Genomic DNA, 13,307 nt, shown 5'->3' with positions numbered 1-13,307 from the left:
TAATTGTGATTAGCGCTACCAAGTTGCTAGCTACGGGGAGCTAATCTCAGTCCAATAGGCAACTTCTACCGGCGCTAGCTCGACGGTTGGGGGAACGTTCGCGCACGGTACGGTTCGTAACGCCGAACTCTATTCGAAGCGCACTGGCCGCTTGTGGCTCGCGATCCGCCAGGTAACAAAAACTCCCCCCCCCCCACCTTAAAGCATAGTGGGCCGGTTAGCCACTGCTAATGCTAGCCGATCCGAAGCGATCTCCAAGCGGAGGAGCGCTCCCCTCCCCCGGCCGCTGTTAGCTTAGCTCGCTACGCTAGCAGGAGAAGCTAGCAAAATAAAACATCCAGGCTTATTACACGCCGCCCAGCACGCTCGCCGGAAAAAAACGACCACTATCGCCTGGCATCGTGATAGAAAAGCCCCCCCGATGGAAACGGAGTCTAATTCCGCGGGATTACTTATCGGACACTTCTATCTCCCTGATCCATGTTCTCCTGCAGATTTCCATTATTTCGATTCACGGCTCGGATTGTTTAATGGCGGCCGGGAGGACAGCTCTAAGCGCCGCCTCCCATTGGCTGCTGCGTCCCGACGGGGGCGTGGCCAGGGGGGCGTGGCCAGTGACTGCTCGGCTCCGAACGAGACGAAAGACTCCGAATAAAGAAGTTGAAAGGCCCCCCCCCCAAAAAAGAGGTTAAAACATCCCCCCAAAAGAGGTTAAAACATCCCCCCAAAAGAGGTTAAAACATCCCCCCAAAAGAGGTTAAAACATCCCCCCAAAAGAGGTTAAAACATCCCCCAAAAAAGAGGTTAAACCATCCCCCAAAAAAGAGGTTAAAACCAAAAAAAAGAGATCAAAACCAAGATAAAAGGGAGGTTTAACCCCCCCCCCCCCAAAAAGAGGCTAAAACAAAAAAAGAGACTGAAACAAAAAAATTGGTTTAAACCCCCCCCCCCCCCAAAAAAGAGCTTGAAACAAAAAAGAGATTCAAACAAAAACGAGGTTGAATCCCCCGAAAAAGGTTAAAACAAAAGACAAGAGGTCGATCCGGATGTGAGAAAAATGTTAAAATAAAGAGAAACAGGGTGTGAGGTGACATGAGGTGCAGCGTTAGAGTATATGCTTTAAATTCATAAAATAAATCAATTTACAATAACAATAAAAAATAATAAACAGCTCAACACAATAAAAATAAGGAAAAGCCAATAATAAACAGCTGATACTCAAACAGTATTTATAAAGGTGTGCAGGGATTTGTATCTTTCCTTTTAACTTAAAAAAAAGAAACTTTTGAATAAGTTTTGTGTTTAAATATTAACTTTCCCTCCAAAAAAATGTTGAATTCAGTTTTGCAAATATAATTCCTTTTGAAATTCAATTTCTTTTTGTCTCAAATCCCCAATGGATGAGCTCTTAATTTGAAGCGCCCCATACGATCCCCGCCCTCACACCTCACCTGTTCGCCGCCTCCCATTGGCCGGTTCGCCGCAAAGGGGGGCGTGGTTAGTGCTGATCAGTGACGTCACGACCCCCGACACCATAAAATCCTCACCTGTCGCCTCCCGATTCTTTGGCAAAAAAAAAAAAAAAGAAAAGAAAAAAAATTCGTAGCGTCTGAATGATAAATCTTGTATCAATATTGACCTTTAATTTAATTGGAATTGAATGTATTGATTGTATTTTATATTTACTGTATGTATGCAAATACACACTTCCCTGCTTTGAGTGTGAATTGTTGATACAGAGGCGAGGTTTATTGTTTGTAGTTCATTTTTAGCTTTATTGTAGAATTCCCAAATTTTCCATAATAAATTCACTTTTTGGGGATATAGCATTATGACGTATAGACCTGTTTCCCTGCCCCTCCTTTTTCCTTCATTCATTCAATCTCTTTATCCAAATGGGCCGAGAATCCGACGCGCTATGTGAACAGCGTTTTAACGCGGTGGACGGTAGATCAGTGCAGATATGCGGACCCCCCCGGGGGCCATGTCGAGCTTCCTAAAATATTCTGCATTCCTGGAGCCTCCACCCCATCCGCCCTTCCACCCCCAACCCACCGCACCCAATTTACCACGCTATATCTTTTTTTTTTGGTCACCTGCACAATGCCTGTGCTGCAGCAGTGCAACACACACACACACACACACACACACACACACACACACACACACCGTGGAACACACACGACGTAAATAAAACATCCAGCGGCGGAGCGTCGCACGGTCTCACGCGTCACTCCACACCCGGCCACAGGGTGGCGACACATCCGCAAAGACGTTCTTCAGTGTTTATTTATTATTCGTCCTAGTCCCTCCCACTGTATGACGTCATCAACATGCCGGTAGCTGCGTGTGAAACAGGGAAGCGGAGCGGAGTGGACGCGGGAGAGGGGGACCCGTCCCGCGACGCCGGGGCGGACGCGGGAGAGGGGGACCCACCTCGCGACGCCGGGGCGGACGCGGGAGGGAAGGGACCGTCCCACAGCGTCGGGGTGGACGCGGGAGGGGAGAACCTGTCTCACAACGTCGTGTCGCTCCTATCACAACTGGTCGATGACAACCTGAGGCTTGTGCGGGTATGGACGTTTATTTGTTTGAAATGCAGCAAAATAGAGCGTTCAGGACATGCACACTGACTGTGTGTGTGTGTGTGTGTGTGTGTGTGTGTGTGTGTGTGTGTGTGTGTGTTTTACCTCCTGCAGAGCATCAGTGCAGGGCTGGCTCTGGCTGGGGTGCTGGTCACAGCCAGGAGCATCAGACTGGTGAGGCCTCTAATTAGAGACAGACAGACATGTCAAGCAGGTAGACAGACAGACAGGCAGACAGGCAGAGAGACAGACACACACACAGGCAAACAGACACACAGACAGACAGACACACACAGACACACACACACACACACACACACACAGACAGACAGACAGACAGATACAGGCAGACACACAGACAGACAGGCAGACAGACACACACACACACACACAGTCATACACACAGACAGACAAATAAATAAAGTGATAAATAAATGGATAAGCTGCCCTGAAAATCCAGTCAGTGACTCCAAAGTCCAAATGTCCATGAGAAGGTTCCTTCCTGTTCACATGTGAAGGAATTTCCCGCCACCAAACTGCGTCTTTAACTCAAGTTTGCGGGTGTCTGCAGGTCCTTCAGAAGGTGTTGACGTCTCAACGGCTCAAATTCACTTGCTTGCTTCTTAGCCAGCCAGTTTTGTTTTTTACGTCACAGTTATTGTCCTTTTAGCGATCATTGTCATATTTGCATAACAAAACAGCATGGGAGCAGATATTGCCGGTTAGGGAATTCTTCTAAATAGAGCCAGCCCCAACAGTGTAAAAAACAAAGAAATAATAAAAATATGATGGAAGAAAATAGTTAAAAATACAAGACAAATAAAAACAATAGGCATAAAATACAAATATTCAAACAAGAATGCTATAAAAAGTATAATAAACTATACCCATATTTATATATATATATCTAACAGCTGAGTAAAATAATTTATATATACAATAACACCGATCATCCACAACATTTAAACCAGTGACAGGTGAAGTGAATAACATGGATCATCAGTGGCACCTGTCAAGGGGTGGGATATATCAGGCAGCAAGTGAACAGTCAGTTCTTGAAGTTGATGTGTTGGAAGCAGGAAAAATGGGCAAGCGTAAGGATCCGAGCCACTTTGACAAGGACGAAATTGTGATGGCTAGACGACTGGGTCAGAGCATCTCCAAAATGGCAGGTTGTGGCGGGCCAAGGGGGCGTGGTCCAGCCGCCGCTGCAGACAGGCGGTGCAGGCTCCCTTCCCAGTGCCGCTCAGCTGCTGGGGATTGGGTGAATCAATGGAGGTGCTTTGCTGATTTGTCCGATCCCAGGACAGGAAGTCATTTAGGTTTTGTTTAGTTTTTTTTTGAGAGCGGTGGGTTTTCGGGACATGCGATCAGACCCGGCAACGCGAGCGCTAAGCGCAGCAGACCGGACATGATATGGCTGCAGCGCGCATAAGTGCAGGCGTTCCGGACTCTCCCCCTGTTTACCAGCGAGCGTATGGTTTTCACTTTGGCCCACGAGCCACATTTTTGTTTAAAAACTGTTCTAAATACATGCCAACCGGCGCTGTTTTGCATTCACCTGCCTCCCCTCGCTCATTCCCTGGCCCTGGGCCAGAACACCCATTTACACAGGTCTTGTGGGGTGTTCCGGGTATGCAGTGGTTAGTACCGACTAAAAGTGTTCCAAGGAAGGACAACCCGGCGACAACTCGGTAACCCAGCGACAGGGTCAGGGGCGCCCAAGGCTCATTGATGCGCGTGGGGAGCGAAGTCCAGCCCGTCTGGTCCGATCCCACAGTAGAGCTACTGTAGAACAAATTGCTGAAAAAGTTAATGCTGCTTTGATAGAAAGGTGTCAGAGCACACAGTGCATCACAGCTTGCTGCGTATGGGGCTGTGTAGCTGCAGACCAGTCAGAGTGTCCATGCTGACCCCTGTCCACCACCAAAAGCACCTACAATGGACACGTGAGCATCAGAACTGGACCATGGAGCGATGGAAGAAGGTGGCCTGGTCCGATGAATCAGATTTTCTTCTCCATCATGTGGATGGTCGGGGTTAGGGTCCGATCCGATGAAGCATCTGTGGGATGTGCTGGAACAACAAGCCTGATCCATGGGGGCCCCACCTCACAACTTCCGGGACTTAAAGGATCTGCTGCTAACGTCTTGGTGCCAGATACCACAGAACACCTTCAGAGGTCTTGTGGAGTCCATGCCTCCACGGGTCACAGCTGTTTTGGCGGCACAAGAGGGAGCTACATAATATTAGTGGATATTAGTGATGATTTTAATGTTGTGGCTGATCTGTGTATACATATGCAACATGAGGTAAAATGAAGACTGGAGGAACATGGATGACTGTGGCATGAGTGCAATGAGGAAGATTATATGCAGTTTAAAATGTAGAGTTATAATACATGTATACAGTAAATATTTCCTCCTTCACTCTGCCTCTTTATAGCTCACCAAATTTGGAGCGGTGTCAGAGATCCCGGCCCGGTTTATCGAGAGCAACGTCAGCCTCCGCGGGAAAATCCACAGCATCACAGAGAAGGGACTGGAAGTGGAGCACGTCCCCATCCACATCCCCATCGTCAGCCCGCTCTTCTCCAAGCGTAAGGGAACCCTGAGCATCAAAAAGCCCCAAGACTTTATGTTGAAGAGTAGCCTATACGTACAGTGGCCTTTCCCCCAAACGTTCCTGCTGGAGGTCTTCTTCAGCTTCATTTTGATTATTGGAAACAAAAACAAAAATCCCAGGAAGGGAAATGGTGCTTAAGGGGATGGTAGTAGTATCAAAGGAATTATTTTATTCTCCCAAAAAATCCTTGAATAGAAACGGCAGTCTGCATTCCTCCTATAATGCAACTATTATAGGATTAACAGCTCCTTTGAAATATCTTAAATTAAGTTTTTACAAAATATTAGGCCTAAATAATATATATGAGGTCTTAATATCAGCGTAAAACATAACATTTGATCTGATTGTCACAAATTCTTCTGCATCAGAGTCAACATTTTTGATCTTATGATAAAACCCTAAAGCTCAACTTAATAATTGAGAGACATTTTGTCTGAAAAGTATTACTTTTAACTCTCTGATACCTGCAGACACCCTAAATGAAGACCTCTATAGAAAAAGCATGATGAACTTTTTGACCGTGATCTACAAATGTATCAATGGAGAAAAAGTTGGGAAAAATCTTTATAAAGGTCTCTAAAGTCATAAAATACACTGACACATCTTTATAAAATGATGTTGTAATTAATGGAAATGTAAATGTCTGAGTCACAACTGCTCCCCAAAATGGTTCAGAATTTGGCTAAGTTCTTTCTTCAGCCTTTTTCACAGCTCTATTATTTTAACGTCACCCCTTTCCAAATATGAAGGAAAAGTCACCTAATCCCACGGCACCAGTCTCTGTGGTTGAATGGAGCCGCCATGGCACTTACTGGCAACGTTTTCCATCATTTGTTTTTAAGAAAGACATACGATGCTCTTTTGGTTTTTGTGTGTTTAATCCATTATCATCAAAATAAACTGGATATGAAGATGCATGAAAAATAGAAAAAAATCTCTACCATCAATTTGAAACCACTTTAAATACATCTCGTGCAGCAGCAGCACCGCTAGCTCGCCGGCTAATTGGAGTTACACCACTGGGGACGAGCGCGCACTCTCAGTGTCCGTGCACGAGGTCAGGAGGGCTTTGATGCGGGTGAACACCAGGAAAGCTGCGGGCCCAGATGGCATATCTGGGCGAGTACTGAAGACCTGTGCTAACCAGCTAGCTCCGGTGTTCACCACAATATTCAACATCTCCCTGGCTGAATCAGTGGTCCCATCCTGCTTCAAGAGGTCCACCGTCGTTCCTGTCCCGAAGATCGCCTCTCCAACCTGCCTGAATGACTACCGTCCGGTGGCCCTCACCTCGGTGGTCATGAAGTGTTTCGAGAGGCTGATTAAGGATTACATCTGCGCCTCCCTCCCCCGCACCTTGGACCCGTTGCAGTTCGCGTACCGGCAGAACAGATCCACGGATGACGCGGTCTCCCAGGTACTGCACACCACGCTCACGCACCTGGATGGCCAGAAGGGGGCCTATGTGAGAATGCTGTTCATTGATTATAGTTCAGCTTTCAACACCATAGTTCCCACCAGACTGGCTGTCAAGCTGATGGAGCTAGGATTGAATGGTCCGCTGTGCACCTGGATCCTGGACTTCCTCACAGGCCGCCCCCAGGTGGTCAAGGTGGGGAAGTACATGTCAAGCTCCCTCACCCTGAACACAGGATCCCCCCAGGGCTGCGTCCTCAGCCCCCTACTGTACTCCCTGTACACACACGACTGTGTGGCCAGGTCCAGCTCCAACACCATCATCAAGTTTGCTGACGACACCGTGGTCGTGGGCCTGATCACCGACTGCGATGAGATGGCCTACCGCGAGGAGGTGGCTGACCTGTCACTCTGGTGCCAGGACAACAGCCTCCACCTGAACGTCAGCAAAACCAAGGAGCTGATTGTGGACTTTAGGCGAGGATCACAATCGAGGACGCACGCGCCCTTGTGGATTAATGGGACTTCTGTCGATAGGGTGAGCAGCTTCAGATATCTGGGAGTCCACATCACAGAGGACTTAACATGGACTGTTCACACAGACACTCTGGTGAGAAAGGCGAGGCAGCGTCTCTACCACCTCAGGCAGCTGAGGAAATTCCGGGTCTCGGGAGGATCCTCAAGTCCTTCTACTCTGGAGCAGTGGAGAGCATCCTGACAGGCAACATCACTGCCTGGTTTGGGAACTGTACTGCCCAGGACAGGCGGGCCCTGCAGAGGGTGGTGCGTTCAGCTGAACGTACCACTGGAACTACCCTCCCCCCCTTGCAGGAGTTATACACCAGGAGGTGTAGTAGCAGAGCCCGTAGGATCATGAAGGATCCTCATCACCCCAACAACGGACTGTTTCAGCTGCTGCGGTCAGGCAAGCGCCTCCGCAGTCACACAGCGAGAACAGAGAGACTGAGACGGAGTTTTTTCCCGCACGCCATCAGAACTGTCAACGCTGACCTCACCAGGGGTCCTAACTGAGCCATACACTAGGCTCCACTACCTACTGTACTGTATGTAGCATACTGTACCGCATACTGTATCACTGTTCAGGGTTGTTCGTGATGCCGTATTGCTGCGCCGTACTGTTGTATACTGTGCTGTATTATCCCAAACACTACGCCCTCTATTCACATTCACATGCCACTTTAATTCACATGCCACTTTAAATGCACATATCTGTATATACATAGGCATATTCCATATTCCTTTCAATTTATTTTTATTGTATTTTATTCTTTATATTTTTATCTTATTCTATAAGTATTCCACTTACTGTATTACGTTTTAGGAGTCAGTTAGTCGGTCTATTAGAAAGGAATTTTCTACTTTTTATTTTATTTTATTTTTTATTTTTTCCTAGGACATATTGTGTGCTATCACCGGGTGCGTTGCATTACATTTCACTGCATATATGTATGGAAGTATGTATATGTATGTGACAAATAAAAAATCTTGAATCTTGAATCTTGAATCGTGTTCATTTATTTTGGGAGGTTTGTGGCTTAAAAGTCTAAATGTCAAACCGTGCCTTAGACCGGTGAGAGGCCAACAAGGCTTTATTTACGGTGGAATCGCACATTAAGAGATTGTGTCAAAAATCAAACAAACTAAGTCTCAATAGGCATAGGTGGATAAACAAAATATATATTTTTTTATAAAATAAAAAATCTATATGCATTTATCTCAATATTGTTTTCACACCCCGTTGAGGACCTTATTTGTTATTTACCCGTTAAGATATTTAACAAGATATTCAACCCTGCTGCTGTCAATTGAACAAGTTCATATCAGTGTCAGTCAGTGCATATCCTTCTGGTGTAGCTGTGGTTTACTTTCATTTAAAGGCTTATTTGTTTAGTCATTTCGCAAGAAGAAAGATTGCCCCGTAAGCCTGTTAGGCACCCTAAGCCAGTTTTGTTATTCAATTATTATTATTATTATTATTATTATTATTTCATCGGGTCGATCACTATTCCATTAAAACAAGGAGTCTCTACTTTAAGTGATTGCTCCATCAGCACACACAGTTTTGGGCGGAGTCCAATGGATAGTGTCTCCTCTATTCAGTTATAGGTCTTTGTCCCGTTTGACCGCCTGTATTTGAGGGAGGCTGTTGAACAAAGTGATTCATGTGTCTTTTTGTGAAAAATGCGATTCACTGATTCAGCATCAAGTCGGCATACTGGATGGGGCCCTCATTCAGATTTAATAGTAATATTTTATTCACTAATATCCTATACAGTCCAATATGGGAACAACGATTAAGTTCTATTTGATATTAAGGTTGAAATAGTTGTTCTGAATATGAAATAATATGCATTCTGTATTGAGTTTAGTCAATTGTCCATTTCTCTGAATATGTGTAAAAATCTTTTAGGTATATTATAATATAAAATCTTTTTTCTTTGTGTGGTACCCTCCAAAAAACAACAACTGTCCAATACATACTGTGATTGTTCATTGTTTTCCTCAAAAAGTTTCGGGCTAAAACTCTCTGGAGCAGAACAACGGCAGAAGTTGCAAACATGGTTAACGTCTCGGTAGAACCGGGAAGAACATGTCATGGTTCGTGTTGAATCCAAATTGATCCACTTACGGAGCAGAAATTGGTGAAAAACCGACTAAATCAAATGTCATCGCTGACACAGCAAATAAAGCAAATGAATGGGCGATAATTATGACGTAATTATCGCCCATTATTTTGCTTACGAGAGCGAGACCAAATGTCATGTACTTCCACACACAACAAGGTGAGTTATAACAATGACAAGGTTTGGTTTAAAGTCAAAGATAGACAGTTGAATTAAAGAAACTTTGTGTTTATGCAGTTTCCTACAGCTAAACGTAGCAGACTTAAATGAAAAGGCAGGAGGTGTTAAATATTGACAAACTCTTCCAAAATAATTCAAATGCCAATTCATGTTAAAGTTCTATAAATGTTATCTGCATTTCAATATAGACAAATTATCTATTAAACTGAATTTTCCAATTGTAGATTAACAGAAAAAATAAATTAAAGTACTAATCAAAACTAACATGTATTTATTATGATTATTATTATGTTAAGTCATTTCAAAGCTTGTGTTCATTCTTGTTCAAGATGCTGAAAAGGAGCCGAAAGTCTTAAGTTAACAATATGGATTACAAATTGAAATGTCGTATCGAGCCTTATATAACTATAGACAACTAGAATTTTAAAATGATATACGTTAATAATAATAATGTAGTGTTGTACCCCTACGTGTTATATGTTGTGGTACACTATTGGTCTCTTTTTAAGGCTGAGATTTTTTAAGAAGAGTTAAGAGTTTGAAGATTCATCTCCACAGATCATCTGTTGTGTTGTGTATTTATTCCTGGGTGCGTGTTTTTGGGGTGTGTCCGCTGCAGGTGTGCGTGCGTCGCCGCTGCCCGTGCGCCTGGCGGGCGTAGAGCTGACGGCAGAGGGGACGACGTGGCTCCAGGAGCGGCTGGAACCGGCTCAGGGCGTCTGGATGAAGCTGATCAGCCGAGAGGAGGACGCTCTGCACTGCTTGGTGTCCTACAGAAAGGTCAGACGGATCGTTTAAAAAGCTGACAGTGATACGATGGGAAAGTGGTGGCGATTAAATTATATAAAGATTCAAGATATTTTCACCCCACAGGCCATCATACAGGTAGGGTGCAGGTGAAAGGATGAAATTGAAGATATGTTTAAAGATGTATTTCAAACGCTGAAAACCAACAGACCTGTATCGATTGAAAATGGCCCTAAACTATTTGGAGGACGCTATTTGAGAATTGCTCGGAATAGTTCAAGTTGCTTTTGTTCGGATTTTTGTTATTATATTTCTCCTTGGTATTTTTCTGGCTGAGAGTCAGACAGATAACCAACAGATATAAATGAGGTGTTGTTGGATTAAGGGTGGTTCAGACATTAAGTGGTCTAAGTTTGATCCATATCAATCTATATTGATATGGAGCAGGAATTAGTGAAACACCGTTGCAAATTTACCAGAAATAGCCGAATTTTGGCTTAGCGGGTGGGCTAGGGTGGTGGAGGTGGGTTGAGTTTCTGGAGGTTGGCGCTTTGTAACATTATCATCCAATTGTCAAATATGTGCAGGGTGTGGCTCTGACATCCAGCCCTCAGGGCTGGATGTCATTGCTCTGGAAAAAGTCTCTGAATTTGGCAGGGTAGAACCATCTGAAACAGAACAACGGCAGAAGTAACGAACACGGTTCACGTTTCATTTAACCAGGTATGTCACAAACATCTTGTGGTCCAACTTTCATCTAAATCGATCCACATACGGAGCAGAAATGAGTGAAAATAATAACCATGTAAGACCATGTTGAGTTGAGTCCACTTGATTGTGTTAGTAAGTGATGCGTTCAAGATCCAGCAAGGCATCGGAAAAATAGAATCCAGGATATGGTAATTACTCACAGAAATCCAAGGAAATAAGTCACCACTCAAATTACGTTAGTTTGATTACTTTCGTAAATTTCCGAAAATACGTCACTTCAAACATGTGACATGGACAGCCGAATGTACAGAGCAGAGAAACAACCATGCGACACAGACAGCCACCGTACAGCAGGAGCGCCGGTGCTTCCTCTGGCTGGGCAGCACGCAGCACAACTTAAATCCGCCTTACTCCCAACCCGAGCCGGGCACGGCCTCCATCCCCGCAAAAGGAGAGCGATTAAAGAAAGAATCCGCGGTAGGACAGAGTCCCTAAGTCTGCTCCAGACTCCCTGCAGATATCACAGAGAGCAGATTTGGGAACCTCCGAAACCTGTAATACATACCTAACATGACCAAACTTGTTCCCGTGTATTTCTGTGTCTATATTTCTTATTCTTATTCTTATTCTTCTTATTATATTCCCTTTTATTAATATAAAACACAGCTGCATGTTGTGTATTAAAGATGCTAAAAAAATAAAGGTGATTATTACTTTTTCTTTATTTGACATTTTTTTGTTACTATTTATTTGAGATACGAATTTCATTGTAATATGTTTGCCGTTAACAATACTGATCAAAAAATGCAAACGTTGCATTGAGTGTTATGTGTAATATATCGTTTAGAAATGACAATTTCTCAATTTGCTCCTTGCCTCTCTCTCCAGCGGGGGGCGATGCTGAGCCGCTGTGTGAACGATGAGGTGCTGCGGCTCGGGCTGGCGCGCACCATGCCCGTCTCCGGACTCTCCCACGACTCGCGTCTCCACTGGCGTCTGCACAAAAGGCTGCTCCGGGCCGAGGTCAGAGCCGAGAGGAAGGGCAGGGGGCTGTGGAGGGAGGACGGCTGGTGGAACAGAGCCTCAGACGCGCTGTTCAGAGCCGTCAAGGGACTCTTCAGGAAGACTGGATCCTCTCAATAAGCGCTTCAAATTACCGTCAACACACGGCCCTCACGGCTTGGGAGTTAGCAGAACTTTTTCAAAAATGTGACGACCTCGCCCCCCCCCCCCCGTCCAGAGTGGACAGAACGGGCAGAAAATCCCTTTTTTCTATTACCGGGACTAACGCACAATCATACTTTCTAATGAGAGGGATCCATGGATTTTTGTTTTATTTAAAAAAGGCTTATTATTAAGCCAAAATGTATTCATCATCATCAGACAGCGATCATCCCTCGTCCCACAAAGACATTTTAATTAAAGGGATAATGGAAAAAACAAATCTGCTTTTTGTGTCATTCCACTCAATTTAACTTTTTTCCTCCATTTTCAGTCTTGGTGCCCCTCCCCTGTGCCTCAGTGCCATTTGATCAATCCCATTAAATAACTAAATATGAAATATATTGATTGTCTCATGTCCACCTTACCCTGTCGAGCAACGTCCCATAATGCCTCTGTCCCACTAAAGGGGGTGGGTGGGTGGGGGGGTGGGGGTTTATTGGTTATTTAAATGGTATTGGAAATGAGGGAGGTGCACCAGCCCCTTCTCTGAGATCCCCGTTGCTATAGGAACCCCTCAAATCTGAGAGACAAAGCCCGTCAAGGCCTGAACTCCTCATTAGCCACCCGCAAACCCCATGGGGCCCGTGTGTGTGTGTGTGTGTGTGTGTGTGTGTGTGTGTGTGTGTGTGTGTTACTTGTGAGGACCGGTCTCCGAATTGACTATATTTTGCTGTAAAAGTGCACCAGGAACATAGGTCCTCACATTGATACCACTACAACAATCTGTCTGTCTGCCCCTTTTGATGTAATGAGACGGAAACATTCGAGCAGAAACCACCAAAACACAAGGGGCCTGTGAACTGTGACCTCAGCAACCATGTTGAGAAATTGAACAACTAGAAAAAGAAATGGGAGAAAGATGAAAATATCTGACATCATTTCGGCCCCAACTTGACCAAAAAGAACCCTTATCGAAGCCACCAGAATGTTTTCTTACCACACACATGTATTTTTTGTTGTATTTATCATACTTCAAAATGAGCATTTTGAGTATAAATCCATTGCCAAACAGTGTATTAGACGCCACCGTGTGCTTTGTTTGTTTCCCTTGTATGTAGACGTCCGAAACGGCGTTTTTAGGGGAGTGAGGCAGTGAAAGTTAGAGGATTGGCAATTGTAACGGGCGCAAGGAGATTAGGAGAGAGGGCGGAGGGAGGGAGGGAGGGAGGGAGGG

The 13,307-nt window shown here is 44.9% G+C and overlaps 1 protein-coding gene across 1 annotated transcript; it reads left to right on the top strand.

Annotated features, from left to right (window-relative positions):
• Window positions 1-2,333: 2,333 nt before the first annotated feature.
• On the top strand, window positions 2,334-12,052 carry c18h3orf33 (c18h3orf33 homolog (H. sapiens); the record flags this gene model as incomplete). Its single annotated transcript, XM_080006679.1, has 5 exons — window positions 2,334-2,573; window positions 2,700-2,759; window positions 5,031-5,184; window positions 10,071-10,231; window positions 11,798-12,052. 5 exons carry the CDS (start codon window positions 2,334-2,336, stop codon window positions 12,050-12,052), a joined length of 870 nt encoding a protein of 289 aa, XP_079862805.1.
• Window positions 12,053-13,307: the final 1,255 nt, after the last annotated feature.

Source organism: Zeus faber, assembly GCF_960531495.2.
Source record: "Zeus faber genome assembly, chromosome: 9".
NCBI lineage: Eukaryota > Metazoa > Chordata > Actinopteri > Zeiformes > Zeidae > Zeus > Zeus faber.
This window is presented reverse-complemented; position numbering and strand designations above follow the sequence as displayed.